The sequence below is a fragment of the Hyla sarda genome, chromosome 3 (genome assembly GCF_029499605.1).
Source record: "Hyla sarda isolate aHylSar1 chromosome 3, aHylSar1.hap1, whole genome shotgun sequence".
Lineage (NCBI taxonomy): Eukaryota > Metazoa > Chordata > Amphibia > Anura > Hylidae > Hyla > Hyla sarda.
This window is the reverse complement of record NC_079191.1, coordinates 246,402,333-246,421,860: the sequence shown is the minus strand read 5'-3', so window position 1 is coordinate 246,421,860 and position 19,528 is coordinate 246,402,333. Positions and strand designations below refer to the sequence as shown.

The following is a 19,528-nucleotide window of genomic DNA, read 5'->3' as shown; positions in this document are numbered from 1 at the left end:
GAGGACGGGATAGGAAGATGGGATAGGAGGTCGGGATAGGAGGTCGGGATAGGAGGTCGAGATAGGAGGTCGGGATAGGAGGTCAGGATAGGAGGACGGGATAGGAGGAAGGGTTAGGAGGTCAAGATAAGAGGATGGGATAGGAGGTCGAGATAGATCGAGATAGAAGGAGGGGATAGGAGGTCGGGATAGGAGCTCGAGATAGGAGGACGAGATAGGAGGACGAGATAGGAGGACAGGATAGGAGGGTGGGATAGGAGGTCGGGAATGGAGGACGGGATAGGATGTCGGGATAGGATGTCGGGATAGGAGGTTGAGATTGGAGGACAGGATAGGAGGACTGGATAGGAGGACAAGATAGGAGGTCAGGGTAGGAGATCGAGGTATGAGGACGAGATATGGGGTTGGGATATGACAACAATATATGAGAACAAAAGCTTCCTCTGTTGATTTTCCTTCACAACAAGGATTAAGAAGAAAAAAACGGGCAACACCGGGTACTCAGCTAGTAAAGTAATAAGAAAACACTGGTATATGTTAGAACAGGATCCCGAGCTGAAGGAGATTGCAGAAAGGAAACCTATTATTACAATTAGGAGAAATAAAACTATTTAGGACTTTATCAATAACAGAATAATAGAAGGAGTGATAACTGGCTCATCAGAGATTTCCCAAAAGGAAACAGAAAATGTGGACACTGCAACTACTGCCGCTTCAATGGGAACAGTGCTTGCTGTAATTTAGGAGGATTCTCTCATGATATAAAAGAGTTAATCACATGTAAATTCACTTATGTGGTTTATTATATCATTTGCCCTTGCTCAAGATATTATATAGGGACAACTAAACGTTCACTATCAGTGAGATTTAGAGAGCATATGTACTCGATTAAAATGGGAGTCGGTGCTACTAGGCTTATGGAGCATATAAGAAAGGAACATGGTGGTAATGCTGAAGTGATGAAATTTGGAGGGCTAGAAATAGTACATACCCCACCTAGTGGCCATCGACACGATCTCCTGCTTACTCGGGGGCGCGTTGGATCCTCCAGGTAGATGCACAAGGCTCTGCAGGTCTGAATGAAAGAATTGATCTAATGCCCCTTTTGTAATAATTGTTGTCTTTCCATGCTTCCCCCATGTTTTTGATCTGTCTATTTTAGTATTTGGATTTTTCGGTTTTTCTAGCAACATATTTTTTTATTCACATATTGGGGATTTTTTTGTTTTCTTTGTTCCCATGGTTAATGTTTTTAAACACCTGGGTGCAGTGATGTGTTAGAGGCCAGAAGAAGCACACACCTATTGTGCGAAAACGGCTGTTTGCTTCTGAGCACCCAGGATCAATGAAGTCTCCCTGCCGGAACAGAATGACCGTATGAGATCATCTACAGGAAGGGTGATCTTTTCTGTCTAAGTGCTCTTTGATGACACCTGTCTCGGGAACTGTCCAGAGTAGAAGCAAATCCCCATAGCAAACCTCTTCTACTCTGTGCAGTTCCCGAGACAAACAGAGATGTCAACAGAGAGCACTGTTGCCAGACAGAAAAGAACAACTCAACTTCACCAGCTTATAATTACTGGAAGGATAAAAAAAATTTAATAGAAGTCATTTACAAATCTGTTTAACTTTCTGAAGCCAGTTGATATAAAATTTATTTTTTTCCTGGAATACCCCTTTAACCCCTTAAGGACTCAGGGTTTTTCCGTTTTTGCCCTTTCGTTTTTTCCTCCTTACCTTTTAAAAATCATAACCCTTTCAATTTTCCACCTAAAAAATCCATATTATGGCTTATTTTTTGCGTCACCAATTCTACTTTGCAGTGACATTAGTCATTTTACCCAAAAATGCACGGTGAAACGGAAAAAAAAAATCATTGTGCGACAAAATTGGAAAAAAAACGCCATTTTGTAACTTTTGGGGGCTTCCGTTTCTACGCAGTGCATATTCCGGTAAAAATTACACCTTATCATTATTCTGTAGGTCCATACGGTTAAAATGATACCCTACTTATATAGGTTTGATTTTGTCGCACTTCTGGAAAAAATCATAACTACATGCAGGAAAATTTATACGTTTAAAAATGTCATCTTCTGACCCCTATAACTTTTTTATTTTTCCATGTACGGGGTGGTATGAGGGCTCATTTTTTGCGCTGTGATCTGAAGTTTTTATCGTATGATTTTTGTTTTGATCGTACTTTTTGATCACTTTTTATTAATTTTTTAATGGTATAAAAAGTGACCAAAATACGCTTTTTTGGACTTTGGAATTTTTTTGCGCTTACGCAATTAACCATACGGCTTAATTAATGATATATTTTTATAGTTTGGACATTTACGCACGCGGCGATACCACATATGTTTATTTTTTATTTTTTTTACACTGTTTTATTTTTTTTATGGGAAAAGGGGGGTGATTCAAACTTTTATTAGGGAAGGGGTTAAATGACCTTTATTAACACTTTTTTTTTACATTTTTTTTGCAGTGTTATAGGTCCCATAGGGACCTATAACACTGCACACACTGATCTCTTACACAGATCACAGGCGTGTATTAACACGCCTGTGATCAGTGTTATCGGCGCATGACTGCTCCTGCCTGGATCTCAGGCACGGAGCAGTCATTCGCCGATCGGACACCGAGGAGGCAGGTAAGGGCCCTCCCGGTGTCCGATCAGCTGTTTGGAATGCCGCGATTTCACTGCGGCGGTCCCGAACAGCCCGACTGAGCAGCCGGGTCACTTTCAGTTTCACTTTAGAAGCGGCGGTCAGCTTTGACCGCCGCTTCTAAAGGGTTAATACCGCACATCGCCGCGATCGGCGATGTGTGGTATTAGCCGCGGGTCCCGGCCGTTGATTAGCGCCGGGACCGACGCGATATGATGCGGGATCGCGGCGCGGGAGCCGGCGCAGGACGTAAATAAACGTCCTGCGTCGTTAAGGGGTTAATCCTTCCAGTACTTATCAGCTGCCGTATACAACATAAGAAGTTCTTTTTGTTTTGAATTTCCTTTCTGTCTGACCACAGTGCTCTCTGCTGACACTTCTGTCCATTTTAGGAGCTGTCAAGAGTAGTAGCAAATCCCCATAGGAAATGTATCCTGCTTTGGACAGTTCCTGACATGGACAGAGTTGTCAGCAGAGAACACTGGTCAGACGGAAAATAAATTCAAAAAGAAAAGAACTTCCTCTTTAGCATACAGACGCTGATAAGCACTGGAAGGATTAAGATGTTTAAATAGTAATAATGTAAAATCTGTGTATCTTTCTGGTATGCTTTCTCGATGTTGTATTGAACAGAAATTCCTCGGGAAGAATAGACACGTGTTTATAAAAAACCAACTGCAGGAAACAACTTTTTAAAGTGGGACAGTCACCATCCAGCACCCCTAAAACGTGGAATCCCTAAGGCTCAATACTTACACATGAAGAGAAACTGTTCTAATGACGCATCTTTTAGAACAGAGTCTAACAAGTTGAGACTAAGGTTTAGAGAGAGGGGATATCCCGATTGTATTCTTACTAAAGCCTATAATGACGCAAGGAAATGTAACCGAAGCTCGCTGCTAACTCCTCGGCCCAAAAAAGAGGATAATTGTCTCTGAATAATTGGGACCTATGACACAGCGGCTATACCTATACGTAACATCATTACTCAGTTTTGGCCCATATTGACATCAGACCCGTGGATATCTGATCTGGTGGGTGAACGCCCACAGATCACCTATCGACGTGGTAGAAATCTAGGTGACAGATTGATACACAGCCATTTTACACCACCATCAGCCAGAGGTACCTGGCTTGACCGTAAAGTTGTGGGAACATATCGATGCGGCACATGTAAGGGCTGCGAATATATCAAGGTGACCAAATATTTGCAGAGCCCACATGATGGACATAGATATGTTAGTCGGGATTTTGCCAATTGTAAAACCACAAATGTGATATATGTATGCAACTGTCCCTGTTCTTTGCTGTATGTGGGCAAAACCAAGAGAGAATAACGCCGCCGCATTTTAGAGCATATAGTAGACATTAATCATCGGAGAGACAAACCTATCTCTAACCATATGAGATCTACACACGCGTTTACACTTTGGGCAATCTCCTTTCAGGTATTGGAGGTAGTACATGCTAATGTAAGGGGTGGCGACTTAGATCGCCGCCTCTTGCAAAAAGAAACCCAGTGGATTTATAGATTGGGGACTGTATCTCCCGGGGGGTTAAACGAGCATCTGTCATTTACATCTTTTATTTGATATGGCACTGTGCCGGATATGGTAGATGGCACCCCTCCATCTGGTCTTACTTACTACATCCGTATTTCCCTGTTTCTACAATTGGGGAGCAGTCCCCCCACCTTCTAGCATTTATCCATTTATTAATCATCTTCATTATACATATTTGTTATGGGTCCTCAGTTAACCCTCTTATGTATACTATGACTATAATCTTATATTACTTAGCTAATATTGACAGCATATCTGGAATTGTCCCATTCTTTTATCCTGACATCACATTGGCCCTCATTTACTAAGAAAATCGGGTTGTAAGTCTATCTTGCTTTCTTACCCGACTGCTTTTTTCCCCTGGTATTTATTATTATGTCGCATCTTGTTTGTCGCACGTGCGTTTTGTTGGTTTTGGTTTCCAACTCCTCTGAGCTGTCGGGAAAAAATCCACAACAATTCAACAAATTCGGGTTGGAAACTTTTATAAATACGTGGGAAAGCTCAGAAATGTCGGGTTACGCCCCTTTTTTGGGTTTGGGAGAATCCACATCGGGTCCGTCGGGAAAAAATGTCGCATCGTGTCGCAGACTGGCGCACAATGTCTGCGACATGTCGCAGACAAAGATGCGCCAAAAAAACCCGACAAAACAAGTCGGGTTTAGAATAGTAAATGAGGGCCATTGTGTTAAATTGGGACTTGCTTACTGACTACACTATTTATTCAGTATATCTTTTAATAACCTTTGTTGTACTCCAATTCTACTATGTGTAGCAGCGTACATCTTTTTTCATCTATTTTCCATCTTCATTCACAATATCCGTCCACAATATAAGGCTGCATAATTACTGCAGCTATATCATCTTTATTTGCTTCAATGTTAATGTTTTTAACATCTCTCTGGGTTATAACACAGAATACATACCTGTTCAACCTATTTCCGGTGTTTGGAACGCTCACGTGACCTAACCAGGTCACGTGATGCATCGTGTGTTTGTTTACAGCTGGAGTCTGGAGCGCGGCCAAGTCGCGCATGCGCCATAGTGCCTCACTCCTACGGATGCATCTGATCGCTTCATTAGCATCTACAGGTCAGTGACACGCTACCCGCGCGGCGTCTGACGCCACCTTATGCGTCGCTCGCTCTGACTGGATGCCAGGTAAGATGCACGCCTTATATGTCACATCGCAGCATGTCACCAGCCCATCATGACCTGATGTCCTAAGCGTACCAGCCTATGGGGGTGTTAAGTATACCTGCTGCTGGGGTGCCATTACAATCCACTGGCATTTTCTATACCTATTAACATTGTGGTTATCTTTGGCCATTTGGCCTTATGTTTTTGGCTATATCCACTATCAGATATGTCAGGATAGTCAGTTGTGTATCTATCTGAATTTAGTGGTAACTCCTATTATGCTGTTATCACTGTGCTAGTGTACCCATCTGTAAGTACACTAACACTAAGTCACATACTGCCTTCACTCTTGCAAAGTAACACCCCCTCGTTTATTGTGCTATTATTCTGTTGTGCTGATACATGCTTCTGTATATAGACTGGTAATATTCATTGGTGGCTATATTTATCAGTTATTCTACCATCTGCATGTACTGAAAAAACCAGAAACCTAGAGGGTCTGCTATCTCAATATATCTCTAAGACATACTATTTATCCATCTATGTAATCAAGTCATGCATCGCTTTTTGATTGTGGACATGTTGGAACTGAGGGAATATTATGGTTAATTATAGCATCTATGTGTAAATCATAGCCTCAGTTCTGCATGGGTTATTATCTATTGTCTACTACCGTTGTATGTATGGTACACTCCGTGCACTTATTGTGCATCCCACATTAAGGGTGTAATTAGGAGTAATTTGCCATAATTTATTTTTGACATGCTGCGATTGAGGGGACACTTAGTTATCATAAGTGCCCTGTTTTAACCTCTTCAGGACGCAGGGCGTATGGATACGCCCTGCAATCCGAGTCCATAAGGACGCAGGGCGTATCCATACGCCCGTGGGAATTCCGGTCCCCACCGCTATCCGGTTGGGGACCGGAACCGGATGCCTGCTGAAATCGTTCAGCAGGCATCGCGGCATATCGCCCAGGGGGGTCATTATGTCCCCCCATGTTGGCGATGGCCGCAGATCGCTGGACAATTCAGCCCAGCGATCTGCGGCGATTCCGGGGCAATCGGGTCTTCAGTGACCCGGTTACCCGGAATTACTGGCTGATCGGGGCCATAGCCAGCAGGGGTGAGGTGCCACCTCACAATCGCCCTGATTCGTCGGCCTGTTTACCGGCCGACCAATCAGGGCACCTGCTGCGGGTGTCACTCCTGCAACCTGCTCCGCCCCTCTTCCAGAGGACGTGATCGGGTGCGGGAAGAGGACCCCGGCAGCTGGGGACCCCGATCCCCGGCGTCCCGTTTGGGATCAGGGCCCCAGGAGTGGCGGCGGCGAGGGACTGACCTGGCGAGTAGCAGTTGGAGCTGAGTGACAGCCTCCTGCTGTTGCTTAGCAACAGCTCCCAGCATGCAAAAAGGGCATGCTGGGAGCTGTAGTTATGCAACAGCAGGAGGCAGACCACCACAACTCCCAGCATTCCCTTATGGAAAAGTGGAAAAGTGTACCTTCAGCTGTTGTATAACTACAACTCCCAGCTTGCACAAACAGCTAAAGTGCATTCTGGGAGTTGTAGTGGTGCATCTGCTGGTTGCATAACTACAACTACCAGCATGCCCATTGGCTGTCGGTGACTGCTGAGAGTTGTAGTTTTGCAACAGCTGAAGGCACACTGGTTGTGAAACTCAGAGTTTTTTTTTACCTAACTCAGTGTTTAACGACAGGTGTGCCTCCAGCTGTTGCAAACTACAACTCCCAGCATGCACCGTACATGCTGGGAGTTGTAGTTTTGCATCAGCTGGAGGCACACTGGTTGTGAACACTGAGTTAGGTCACAAACTCAGTGATACATAACCAGTGTGCCTACAGCTGTTGCAAAACTAAAACTCTCAGCATGTACAGTCTGTCAGCGCATGCTGGGAGTTGTAGTTTTGCAACAGCTGGATGTCACCCCGGCCCCCCACACCCCCAATGTGAACGTACAGGGTACACTCACATGGGTGGAGGTTTACAGTAAGTATCCGGCTGCAAGTTTGAGCTGCGGCAAATTTTCTGCCGCAGCTCAAACTGCCAGCGAGAAACTACTGTGAACCCCTGTCCGTGCGTGCGACTGTACCCTAAAAACACTACATATACACATACCCCCACACAGCCCCCCTCCCCCAATAAAAATGAAAAACGTCTGGTACGCCACTGTTTCCAAAACGGAGCCTCCAGCTGTTGCAAAACAACTACTCCCAGTATTACCAGACCGCCAATGACTGTCCAGGCATGTTGGGAGTTTTACTACAGCTGGAGGCACCCTGTTTGGGAATCACTGGGGTAGAATACCCCTATGTCCACCCCTATACAAGTCCCTAATTTAGGCCTCAAATGGGCATGGCGCTCTCACTTTGGAGCCCTGTCATATTTCAAGGCAACAGTTTAGGGTCACATATGGGGTATCGTCGTACTCGGGAGAAATTATGTTACACATTTTGGGGGGTATTTTCTGCTTTACCCTTTTTAAAAATGTAAAATTTTGGGGAAAACAAGCATTTTAGGTAAAAAATATTTTTTTTTTTACATATGCAAAAGTCGTGAAACACCTGTGGGGTATAGAGGTTCACTTAACCCCTTGTTACCTTCCCCGTGAGGTCTAGTTTCCAAAATAGTATGTCATGTGGGTATTTTTTTTTTTTTGCTGTCCTGGCACCAAAGGGGCTTCCTAAATGCGGCATGCCCCCAGAGCAAAATTTGCTTCCAAAAAGCCAAATGTGACTACTCCTCTTCTTAGACCTGTAGTGCGCCAGCAGAGCACTTTCCACCCCCATATGGGGTGTTTTCTGAATCGGAAGAAATTGGGCTTCAAATTTTGGGGGGTATTTTCTGCTATTACCCTTTTTAAAAATGTAAACATTTTTGGAAAACAAGCATTTTAGGTACATTTTTTTTTTTTTTACATTTGCAAAAGTCATGAAACACCTGTGGGGTATTAAGGCCCACTTTATCCCATGCTACATTCCCTGAGGGGTCTAGTTTCTAAAATGGTATGCCATGTGTTTTAAAGGTGACATGCCCCCCAAAAACCATTTCAGAAAAACGTACTCTCCAAAATCCCCTTGTCGCTCCTTCCCTTCTGAGCCCTCTACTGCGCCCGCCGAACACTTTACATAGACATATGAGGTATGGGCTTACTCGAGAGAAATTGGGCTACAAATACAAGTAAACATTTTTTCATTTTACCACTTGCAAAAATTCTAAAATTTGGTCTACAAGAACATGCGAGTGTAAAAAATGAAGATTTAGAATTTTCTCCTTCACTTTGCTGCTATTCCTGTGAAACACCTAAAGGGTTAAAACTCTGAATGTCATTTTGCATACTTTGGGGGGTGTAGTTTTTATTATGGGGTCATATATGGGGTATTTCTAATATGAAGACCCTTCAAATCCACTTCAAAACTGAACTGGTCCCTGAAAAATATTGAGTTTGAAAATTTAGTGAAAAATTTGAAAATTGCTGCTGAACTTTGAAGCCCTCTGGTGTCTTCCAAAAGTAAAAACTCATAAATTTTATGATGCAAACATAAAGTAGACATATTGTATATGTGAACCAAAAAAAATTATTTTGAATATCCATTTTCCTTACAAGCAGAGAGCTTCAAAGTTAGAAAAATGCAAAATTTTCATTTTTTTCATCAAATTTGGGGATTTTTCACCAAGAAAGGATGCAAGTTACCATAAAATTTTACCACTATGTTAAAGTAGAATATGTCACGAAAAAACATTCTCGGAATTAGAATGATAAGTAAAAGCATTCCAGAGTTATTAATGTTTAAAGTGACAGTGGTCAGAATTGCAAAAAACGGCCGAGTCTTTAAGGTGAAAAAGGGCTAAGTCCTTAAGGGGTTAAATTAGTGTTATCACCACCACTAGTATCTGTGTTTGTGCCACTGTTCTCCCTGATGATCCTGTTTTGATATGTCAGGTGAAACGCGTCGGAGTTGGAATTTTGTTTGGTTGTTATGCACTATTGTGGTTACCACGCACATATTTTTTCATTTTTTTGGAGCCTCGGGTTGTGCAGCCCTATCCTCTATCTAATACCCTATCTATTTTATTGTTTTATTTTATTGTCACTGTGGTTGAGGCCACCCTGTCAAGGAGGTGGGTCCCTCAAAAGGCAGGGAAAGAGGGATGGGCATGTTCATCATAGTGGGCACATACCCCTCCATCTCTCTTATGAAGTGCCTCATTGCTGAATAACTGTATGTATACCCTGTAATTTAAGACCTCATCTAATCTCTCCTAGCTACTTCATCTTATCTGTAAGAGGCTTGGTTATATATCTTCATGTATGAAGGATTGGGTCTGCACACCCCCGGGCTCCCTAGCACTGGATTTATTTTGGTATAGCACTTAATATTAGTTCATTTGTCATCCCCCATGTGGTTTTAGTTTGAGTACATTAAAAGTTATGTTTTATTTTTAAAAATCTCGTATTGATCATGAGGATGATTTCTCGGTGATTCTCTTTCTGGTATCAGTCGATTTTAAAAAAATGTTATCCAGCGGAGTACCCCTTTAAATTTACATTTGACATGTCACACAGACATTTCAAGTAGAAAAGAGCAATCCAGCATCCATTCAGTGCATATTCCAATTTATTTAAGCAGCATTGCGGCAATGTTTCAACCCATGTGACAAGTGTGGGTCCTTGTTGAGTGTAATACAATGTGTATCAAAATACCCGTTTATATAGCTATTACCCAATCACAGAGTCAATAACATTAGTATCCAATCCACTAATATTAAAATTATGATGCCTTTTTTTTTTTACCTCTCAGCTGATATCACATATAGAAACCTATTGTATATTGATTAAAACCCCAACATACAGACACAATCTATATAGGAGTCTATAAAGTGCTTTAAAGGGAAACTGACAGCCTGTTCACCTGTACTAGATCCAATACAGTGGGTTATAGTGCAGGTAAACAGGAGTAAAACGATGTGTCACTTGCATGAATTGGTCCAGTAGTTTTAAAGTTATGCTCCTCTGTTATTCTATTGCTAAAGCTCTTCTGTGTGCAATGGAGGGGAGCAGCCATTTTTCCAAGATCCTTTGCCTCCTCAATATGCTGCGATCTGCTTGCCTCTGATATGAATATGCAATTTTCTTAATTTTCAATTCCTAGTGAAGTAAGAGTATGTGGTCATGTGACCGTACTGCAGGCGGGTGGGGGGCTTGTCCAAGCAGTTGGATAGAGAATAACTTTTAAATGTGGGAGAACCCCTTTATATATTTTACTACGTCCCTCTGTATAGTAAAGCAAAGTATACCCATAGGTATGCTAGTGGACAGCGGCTCATTGTATGCCAAAAGTACACTCTTTTGACATACAGTACCAATGAATTCATACATTCACCATGCGCATTCGAAGTTTGCCCAGGCTCATTCCCCAAAACTGAAGAAAAAAACATTCTATGTTCCCTTCCCCCACATATCCCTTCCCTGGTCATGTCACCTGCCTTTCTGCTGATGAATTGGTCTGTTCTTTAATTCAAACCCTCTGTTAAAGGGGTTCTCCGTTGCTTACACATCTTATCCCCTATCCAAAGGATAGGGGATAAGATGCCTGATCGCGGGAGTCCCGCAGCTGGGGACGCCCGTGATCTTGCACGCGGCACCCCGTTTGTAATCAGTCCCCGGAGCGTGTTCGCTCCGGGTCTGATTACGGGCGACTACAGGGCCGGCGGCATTTGACATCACGCCTCTGCCCCCGTGTGACATCATAACCAGTGTGCCTACAGCTGTTGCAAAACTAAAACTCTCAGCATGTACAGTCTGTCAGCGCATGCTGGGAGTTGTAGTTTTGCAACAGCTGGATGTCACCCCGGCCCCCCACACCCCCAATGTGAACGTACAGGGTACACTCACATGGGTGGAGGTTTACAGTAAGTATCCGGCTGCAAGTTTGAGCTGCGGCAAATTTTCTGCCGCAGCTCAAACTGCCAGCGAGAAACTACTGTGAACCCCTGTCCGTGCGTGCGACTGTACCCTAAAAACACTACATATACACATACCCCCACACAGCCCCCCTCCCCCAATAAAAATGAAAAACGTCTGGTACGCCACTGTTTCCAAAACGGAGCCTCCAGCTGTTGCAAAACAACTACTCCCAGTATTACCAGACCGCCAATGACTGTCCAGGCATGTTGGGAGTTTTACTACAGCTGGAGGCACCCTGTTTGGGAATCACTGGGGTAGAATACCCCTATGTCCACCCCTATACAAGTCCCTAATTTAGGCCTCAAATGGGCATGGCGCTCTCACTTTGGAGCCCTGTCATATTTCAAGGCAACAGTTTAGGGTCACATATGGGGTATCGTCGTACTCGGGAGAAATTATGTTACACATTTTGGGGGGTATTTTCTGCTTTACCCTTTTTAAAAATGTAAAATTTTGGGGAAAACAAGCATTTTAGGTAAAAAATATTTTTTTTTTTACATATGCAAAAGTCGTGAAACACCTGTGGGGTATAGAGGTTCACTTAACCCCTTGTTACCTTCCCCGTGAGGTCTAGTTTCCAAAATAGTATGTCATGTGGGTATTTTTTTTTTTTTGCTGTCCTGGCACCAAAGGGGCTTCCTAAATGCGGCATGCCCCCAGAGCAAAATTTGCTTCCAAAAAGCCAAATGTGACTACTCCTCTTCTTAGACCTGTAGTGCGCCAGCAGAGCACTTTCCACCCCCATATGGGGTGTTTTCTGAATCGGAAGAAATTGGGCTTCAAATTTTGGGGGGTATTTTCTGCTATTACCCTTTTTAAAAATGTAAACATTTTTGGAAAACAAGCATTTTAGGTACATTTTTTTTTTTTTTACATTTGCAAAAGTCATGAAACACCTGTGGGGTATTAAGGCCCACTTTATCCCATGCTACATTCCCTGAGGGGTCTAGTTTCTAAAATGGTATGCCATGTGTTTTAAAGGTGACATGCCCCCCAAAAACCATTTCAGAAAAACGTACTCTCCAAAATCCCCTTGTCGCTCCTTCCCTTCTGAGCCCTCTACTGCGCCCGCCGAACACTTTACATAGACATATGAGGTATGGGCTTACTCGAGAGAAATTGGGCTACAAATACAAGTAAACATTTTTTCATTTTACCACTTGCAAAAATTCTAAAATTTGGTCTACAAGAACATGCGAGTGTAAAAAATGAAGATTTAGAATTTTCTCCTTCACTTTGCTGCTATTCCTGTGAAACACCTAAAGGGTTAAAACTCTGAATGTCATTTTGCATACTTTGGGGGGTGTAGTTTTTATTATGGGGTCATATATGGGGTATTTCTAATATGAAGACCCTTCAAATCCACTTCAAAACTGAACTGGTCCCTGAAAAATATTGAGTTTGAAAATTTAGTGAAAAATTTGAAAATTGCTGCTGAACTTTGAAGCCCTCTGGTGTCTTCCAAAAGTAAAAACTCATAAATTTTATGATGCAAACATAAAGTAGACATATTGTATATGTGAACCAAAAAAAATTATTTTGAATATCCATTTTCCTTACAAGCAGAGAGCTTCAAAGTTAGAAAAATGCAAAATTTTCATTTTTTTCATCAAATTTGGGGATTTTTCACCAAGAAAGGATGCAAGTTACCATAAAATTTTACCACTATGTTAAAGTAGAATATGTCACGAAAAAACATTCTCGGAATTAGAATGATAAGTAAAAGCATTCCAGAGTTATTAATGTTTAAAGTGACAGTGGTCAGAATTGCAAAAAACGGCCGAGTCTTTAAGGTGAAAAAGGGCTAAGTCCTTAAGGGGTTAAATTAGTGTTATCACCACCACTAGTATCTGTGTTTGTGCCACTGTTCTCCCTGATGATCCTGTTTTGATATGTCAGGTGAAACGCGTCGGAGTTGGAATTTTGTTTGGTTGTTATGCACTATTGTGGTTACCACGCACATATTTTTTCATTTTTTTGGAGCCTCGGGTTGTGCAGCCCTATCCTCTATCTAATACCCTATCTATTTTATTGTTTTATTTTATTGTCACTGTGGTTGAGGCCACCCTGTCAAGGAGGTGGGTCCCTCAAAAGGCAGGGAAAGAGGGATGGGCATGTTCATCATAGTGGGCACATACCCCTCCATCTCTCTTATGAAGTGCCTCATTGCTGAATAACTGTATGTATACCCTGTAATTTAAGACCTCATCTAATCTCTCCTAGCTACTTCATCTTATCTGTAAGAGGCTTGGTTATATATCTTCATGTATGAAGGATTGGGTCTGCACACCCCCGGGCTCCCTAGCACTGGATTTATTTTGGTATAGCACTTAATATTAGTTCATTTGTCATCCCCCATGTGGTTTTAGTTTGAGTACATTAAAAGTTATGTTTTATTTTTAAAAATCTCGTATTGATCATGAGGATGATTTCTCGGTGATTCTCTTTCTGGTATCAGTCGATTTTAAAAAAATGTTATCCAGCGGAGTACCCCTTTAAATTTACATTTGACATGTCACACAGACATTTCAAGTAGAAAAGAGCAATCCAGCATCCATTCAGTGCATATTCCAATTTATTTAAGCAGCATTGCGGCAATGTTTCAACCCATGTGACAAGTGTGGGTCCTTGTTGAGTGTAATACAATGTGTATCAAAATACCCGTTTATATAGCTATTACCCAATCACAGAGTCAATAACATTAGTATCCAATCCACTAATATTAAAATTATGATGCCTTTTTTTTTTTACCTCTCAGCTGATATCACATATAGAAACCTATTGTATATTGATTAAAACCCCAACATACAGACACAATCTATATAGGAGTCTATAAAGTGCTTTAAAGGGAAACTGACAGCCTGTTCACCTGTACTAGATCCAATACAGTGGGTTATAGTGCAGGTAAACAGGAGTAAAACGATGTGTCACTTGCATGAATTGGTCCAGTAGTTTTAAAGTTATGCTCCTCTGTTATTCTATTGCTAAAGCTCTTCTGTGTGCAATGGAGGGGAGCAGCCATTTTTCCAAGATCCTTTGCCTCCTCAATATGCTGCGATCTGCTTGCCTCTGATATGAATATGCAATTTTCTTAATTTTCAATTCCTAGTGAAGTAAGAGTATGTGGTCATGTGACCGTACTGCAGGCGGGTGGGGGGCTTGTCCAAGCAGTTGGATAGAGAATAACTTTTAAATGTGGGAGAACCCCTTTATATATTTTACTACGTCCCTCTGTATAGTAAAGCAAAGTATACCCATAGGTATGCTAGTGGACAGCGGCTCATTGTATGCCAAAAGTACACTCTTTTGACATACAGTACCAATGAATTCATACATTCACCATGCGCATTCGAAGTTTGCCCAGGCTCATTCCCCAAAACTGAAGAAAAAAACATTCTATGTTCCCTTCCCCCACATATCCCTTCCCTGGTCATGTCACCTGCCTTTCTGCTGATGAATTGGTCTGTTCTTTAATTCAAACCCTCTGTTAAAGGGGTTCTCCGTTGCTTACACATCTTATCCCCTATCCAAAGGATAGGGGATAAGATGCCTGATCGCGGGAGTCCCGCAGCTGGGGACGCCCGTGATCTTGCACGCGGCACCCCGTTTGTAATCAGTCCCCGGAGCGTGTTCGCTCCGGGTCTGATTACGGGCGACTACAGGGCCGGCGGCATTTGACATCACGCCTCTGCCCCCGTGTGACATCATGCTCCTCCCCTCAGTGCAAGCCTACGGGAGGGGGGGGCGTGATAGCTTGCACCGGAGAACCCCTTTAATGCAATAAAAATGTGTAAAACAAATAAAAAAAACACAAACAAAAAAGAATATAGAAATACTTTTTCATAAACATTTTTTTTAAATATGTAAAATATTTTTTTAAATAATGTGTTATAACTCATATAACTCTAATAATACTATTACTACAACAACTACTACTACTACTACTATTTCTTCTTCTACTACTAATAATAATAAACAGTACAACACATGAATGATGATCGGTCATACAAACCCTTTAGTGTTCCATAATCCAAATGGCTAGAAACTCTACCAGAAGTAGAAGCCATGTCAGTGCACTTAGAAGCCATTAACACTTTACTTACCTGCTATAGGGGAGTAATCATCCTTAGCACAAGGGACACATTCATAGCAGCAGCTTATATAAGAGTATTTTTTAAAATACCCAGGATTGCAAGATCTGGAGCAATTTGAAAATGGAACCTTTAAAGTTATAAATAAAAAATAGGTTAAAAAAGAAAGAAAAACATTTAAATAGTACTTTTCTAAACTAACTCAGGCTATGTTCCCAAACTATACCTAACACCCCCCCCCCCCCCCCCCCGCCCTTAAAATGTTTTATTGTTCTTAAGAGCTTTAAAATGCTCTATATGTGTCACGATGCCGGCTGGCAGGTAGTGGACCCTCTGTGCCAGAGAGGGATTGGCGTGGACCGTGCTAGTGGACCGGTTCTAAGCCACTACTGGTTTTCACCAGAGCCCGCCGCAAAGCGGGATGGTCTTGCTGCGGCGGTAGTGACCAGGTCGTATCCACTAGCAACGGCTCACCTCTCTGGCTGCTGAAGATAGGCGCGGTACAAGGGAGTAGGCAGAAGCAAGGTCGGACGTAGCAGAAGGTCGGGGCAGGCAGCAAGGATCGTAGTCAGGGGCAACGGCAGAAGGTCTGGAAACACAGGCAAGGAACACACAAGGAACGCTTTCACTGGCACTAAGGCAACAAGATCCGGCAAGGGAGTGCAAGGGAAGTGAGGTAATATAGGGAAGTGCACAGGTGAAAACCCTAATTGGAACCACTGCGCCAATCAGCGGCGCAGTGGCCCTTTAAATCGCAGAGACCCGGCGCGCGCGCGCCCTAGGGAGCGGGGCCGCGCGCGCCGGGACAGAACAGACGGGGAGCGAGTCAGGTAGGGGAGCCGGGGTGCGCATCGCGAGCGGGCGCTACCCGCATCGCGAATCGCATCCCGGCTGGCAGCAGGATCGCAGCGCCCCGGGTCAGAGGACGTGACCGGAGCGCTGCAGCGGAGGGAGTGAAGCGAGCGCTCCGGGGAGGAGCGGGGACCCGGAGCGCTCGGCGTAACAGTACCCCCCCCCTTGGGTCTCCCCCTCTTCTTGGAGCCTGAGAACCTGAGGAGCAGACTTTTGTCAAGGATGTTGTCCTCAGGTTCCCAGGATCTCTCTTCAGGACCACAACCCTCCCAGTCTACTAAAAAAAAATTTTTCCCTCTGACCTTTTTGGCAGCCAAAATTTCCTTGACCGAGAAGACGTCCGAGGAGCCGGAAACAGGAGTGGGAGGAACAGATTTGGGAGAAAAACGGTTGAGGATGAGTGGTTTGAGAAGAGAGACGTGAAAGGCATTAGGGATACGAAGAGAAGGAGGAAGAAGAAGTTTATAAGAGACAGGATTAATTTGACACAAAATTTTGAAAGGACCAAGATAGCGTGGTCCCAACTTGTAGCTAGGGACACGGAAGCGGACATATTTAGCGGAGAGCCATACCTTGTCTCCAGGGGAAAAAACGGGGGGAGCTCTTCTTTTCTTATCCGCGAACCTCTTCATGCGTGAAGAAGCCTGTAAGAGAGAATTTTGGGTCTCTCTCCATATAATGGAAAGGTCACGAGAAATTTCATCCACAGCGGGCAGACCAGAGGGCAAGGGGGTAGGGAGGGGGGGAAGAGGGTGACGGCCGTACACCACGAAAAATGGGGATTTGGAGGAAGATTCAGAGACCCTGAAGTTATACGAAAATTCGGCCCATGGAAGGAGATCTGCCCAGTCATCCTGGCGGGAGGAAACAAAATGTCGCAAATAATCACCCAGGATCTGGTTAATTCTTTCTACTTGTCCATTGGACTGGGGATGATATGCAGAGGAAAAATTTAATTTAATCTTGAGTTGTTTACAGAGAGCCCTCCAGAATTTAGACACGAATTGGACCCCTCTATCCGAGACAATCTGCGTAGGCAACCCGTGAAGACGAAAAATGTGTACAAAAAATTGTTTAGCCAACTGAGGCGCAGAAGGAAGACCAGGAAGAGGGATGAAATGTGCCATTTTGGAGAATCGATCAACGACCACCCAAATAACGGTGTTGCCACGGGAAGGGGGTAAATCAGTAATAAAATCCATACCAATCAGAGACCAAGGCTGTTCGGGGACAGGCAGAGGATGAAGAAAACCAGCGGGCTTCTGGCGAGGAGTCTTATCCCGGGCACAGATAGTGCAGGCTCGCACAAAGTCCCCAACATCCGTCTCCAGAGTCGGCCACCAATAGAAGCGGGAGATGAGTTGCACAGATTTCTTGATGCCCGCATGACCTGCGAGATGGGAGGAGTGACCCCATTTGAGGATTCCGAGGCGTTGGCGTGGAGAAACAAAGGTCTTTCCTGGAGGAGTCTGCCTGATGGAGGCAGGAGAAGTGGAGATCAGGCAGTCAGGTGGAATGATGTGTTGCGGAGGGAGATCAACTTCTGAGGCATCCGAGGAACGAGAGAGAGCATCGGCCCTAATGTTCTTATCGGCAGGACGAAAGTGAATCTCAAAATTAAATCGGGCAAAGAACAGAGACCACCGGGCCTGGCGAGGATTCAGCCGTTGGGCCGACTGGAGGTAGGAGAGGTTCTTGTGGTCGGTGTAGATAATAACAGGAAATCTTGATCCCTCCAGCAGATGCCTCCATTCCTCAAGTGCTAATTTAATGGCTAGAAGCTCTCGATCCCCGATGGAGTAGTTCCTCTCCGCTGGAGAGAAGGTCCTAGAGAAAAAACCACAAGTGACAGCATGCCCGGAAGGATTTTTTTGTAGAAGAACAGCTCCAGCTCCTACTGAGGAGGCATCAACCTCCAATAGGAAGGGTTTGGAAGGGTCAGGTCTGGAGAGCACGGGAGCCGAAGAAAAGGCAGACTTGAGTCGTTTAAAGGAGTCTTCTGCTTGAGGAGGCCAGGACTTGGGATCAGCATTTTTCTTGGTTAAAGCCACGATAGGAGCCACAATGGTAGAAAAATGTGGAATAAATTGCCTGTAATAATTGGCGAACCCCAAAAAGCGTTGGATAGCACGGAGTCCGGAGGGGCGTGGCCAATTTAAGACGGCAGAGAGTTTGTCTGGATCCATCTGTAGTCCCTGGCCAGAGACCAAATATCCTAGAAAAGGAAGAGATTGGCATTCAAACAGACATTTCTCAATTTTGGCATAGAGTTGGTTGTCACGAAGTCTCTGAAGAACCATACGGACATGCTGGCGGTGTTCTTCTAGATTGGCAGAAAAAATTAGGATATCGTCCAGATATACCACAACACAGGAGTATAACAGATCACGAAAAATTTCATTGACAAAGTCTTGGAAGACGGCAGGGGCATTGCACAGTCCAAAGGGCATGACCAGATACTCAAAGTGTCCATCTCTGGTGTTAAATGCCGTTTTCCACTCGTCCCCCTCTCTGATGCGGATGAGGTTATAGGCGCCTCTTAAGTCCAATTTAGTGAAGATGTGGGCACCTTGGAGGCGATCAAAGAGTTCAGAGATGAGGGGTAAGGGGTAGCGGTTCTTAACCGTGATTTTATTAAGACCGCGGTAGTCAATGCAAGGACGTAGGGAGCCATCTTTTTTGGACACAAAGAAAAATCCGGCTCCGGCAGGAGAGGAGGATTTACGGATAAAGCCCTTTTTTAGATTCTCCTGGACGTATTCGGACATGGCAAGAGTCTCTGGGGCAGAGAGAGGATAAATTCTGCCCCGGGGTGGAGTAGTACCCGGGAGGAGGTCGATAGGGCAATCATAAGGCCTGTGAGGAGGTAGAGTCTCAGCTTGTTTTTTGCAGAAAACATCCGCGAAGTCCATATAGGCCTTAGGGAGACCGGTTACTGGAGGAACCACAGAGTTACGGCAAGGGTTACTGGGAACCGGTTTTAGACAGTTCTTGGAACAAGAGGACCCCCAACTCTTGATCTCCCCAGTGGACCAATCCAGGGTTGGGGAATGAAGTTGAAGCCAGGGAAGTCCAAGGAGAATCTCCGAGGTGCAATTGGGGAGGACCAAAAGTTCAATCCTCTCATGATGAGATCCGATGCTCATAAGAAGGGGCTCCGTGCGGAAACGTATGGTACAGTCCAATCTTTCATTATTTACACAATTGATGTAGAGGGGTCTGGCGAGA

General features: G+C 44.0%; 1 protein-coding gene across 5 annotated transcripts in view; it reads right to left on the bottom strand.

Annotated features, from left to right (window-relative positions):
• LOC130362245 (G-protein coupled receptor family C group 6 member A-like) overlaps positions 1–19,528 on the bottom strand; it is an 87,036-nt gene that overhangs the window by 11,405 nt on the left and 56,103 nt on the right. For 4 of the 5 annotated variants that reach the window (XR_008891329.1, XM_056566409.1, XM_056566407.1 and 1 more), the window contains one exon: positions 15,461–15,578. Coding sequence is in view for 4 of the 5 variants with exons in the window: in XM_056566409.1 (XP_056422384.1) it covers positions 15,461–15,578 (118 nt within the window). In the remaining variant the exon portion in view is untranslated. Of the gene's footprint in view, positions 1–14,349; positions 14,463–15,460; positions 15,579–19,528 lie in introns of those variants that run through there. The other variant, XM_056566411.1, reaches the window with a different exon arrangement.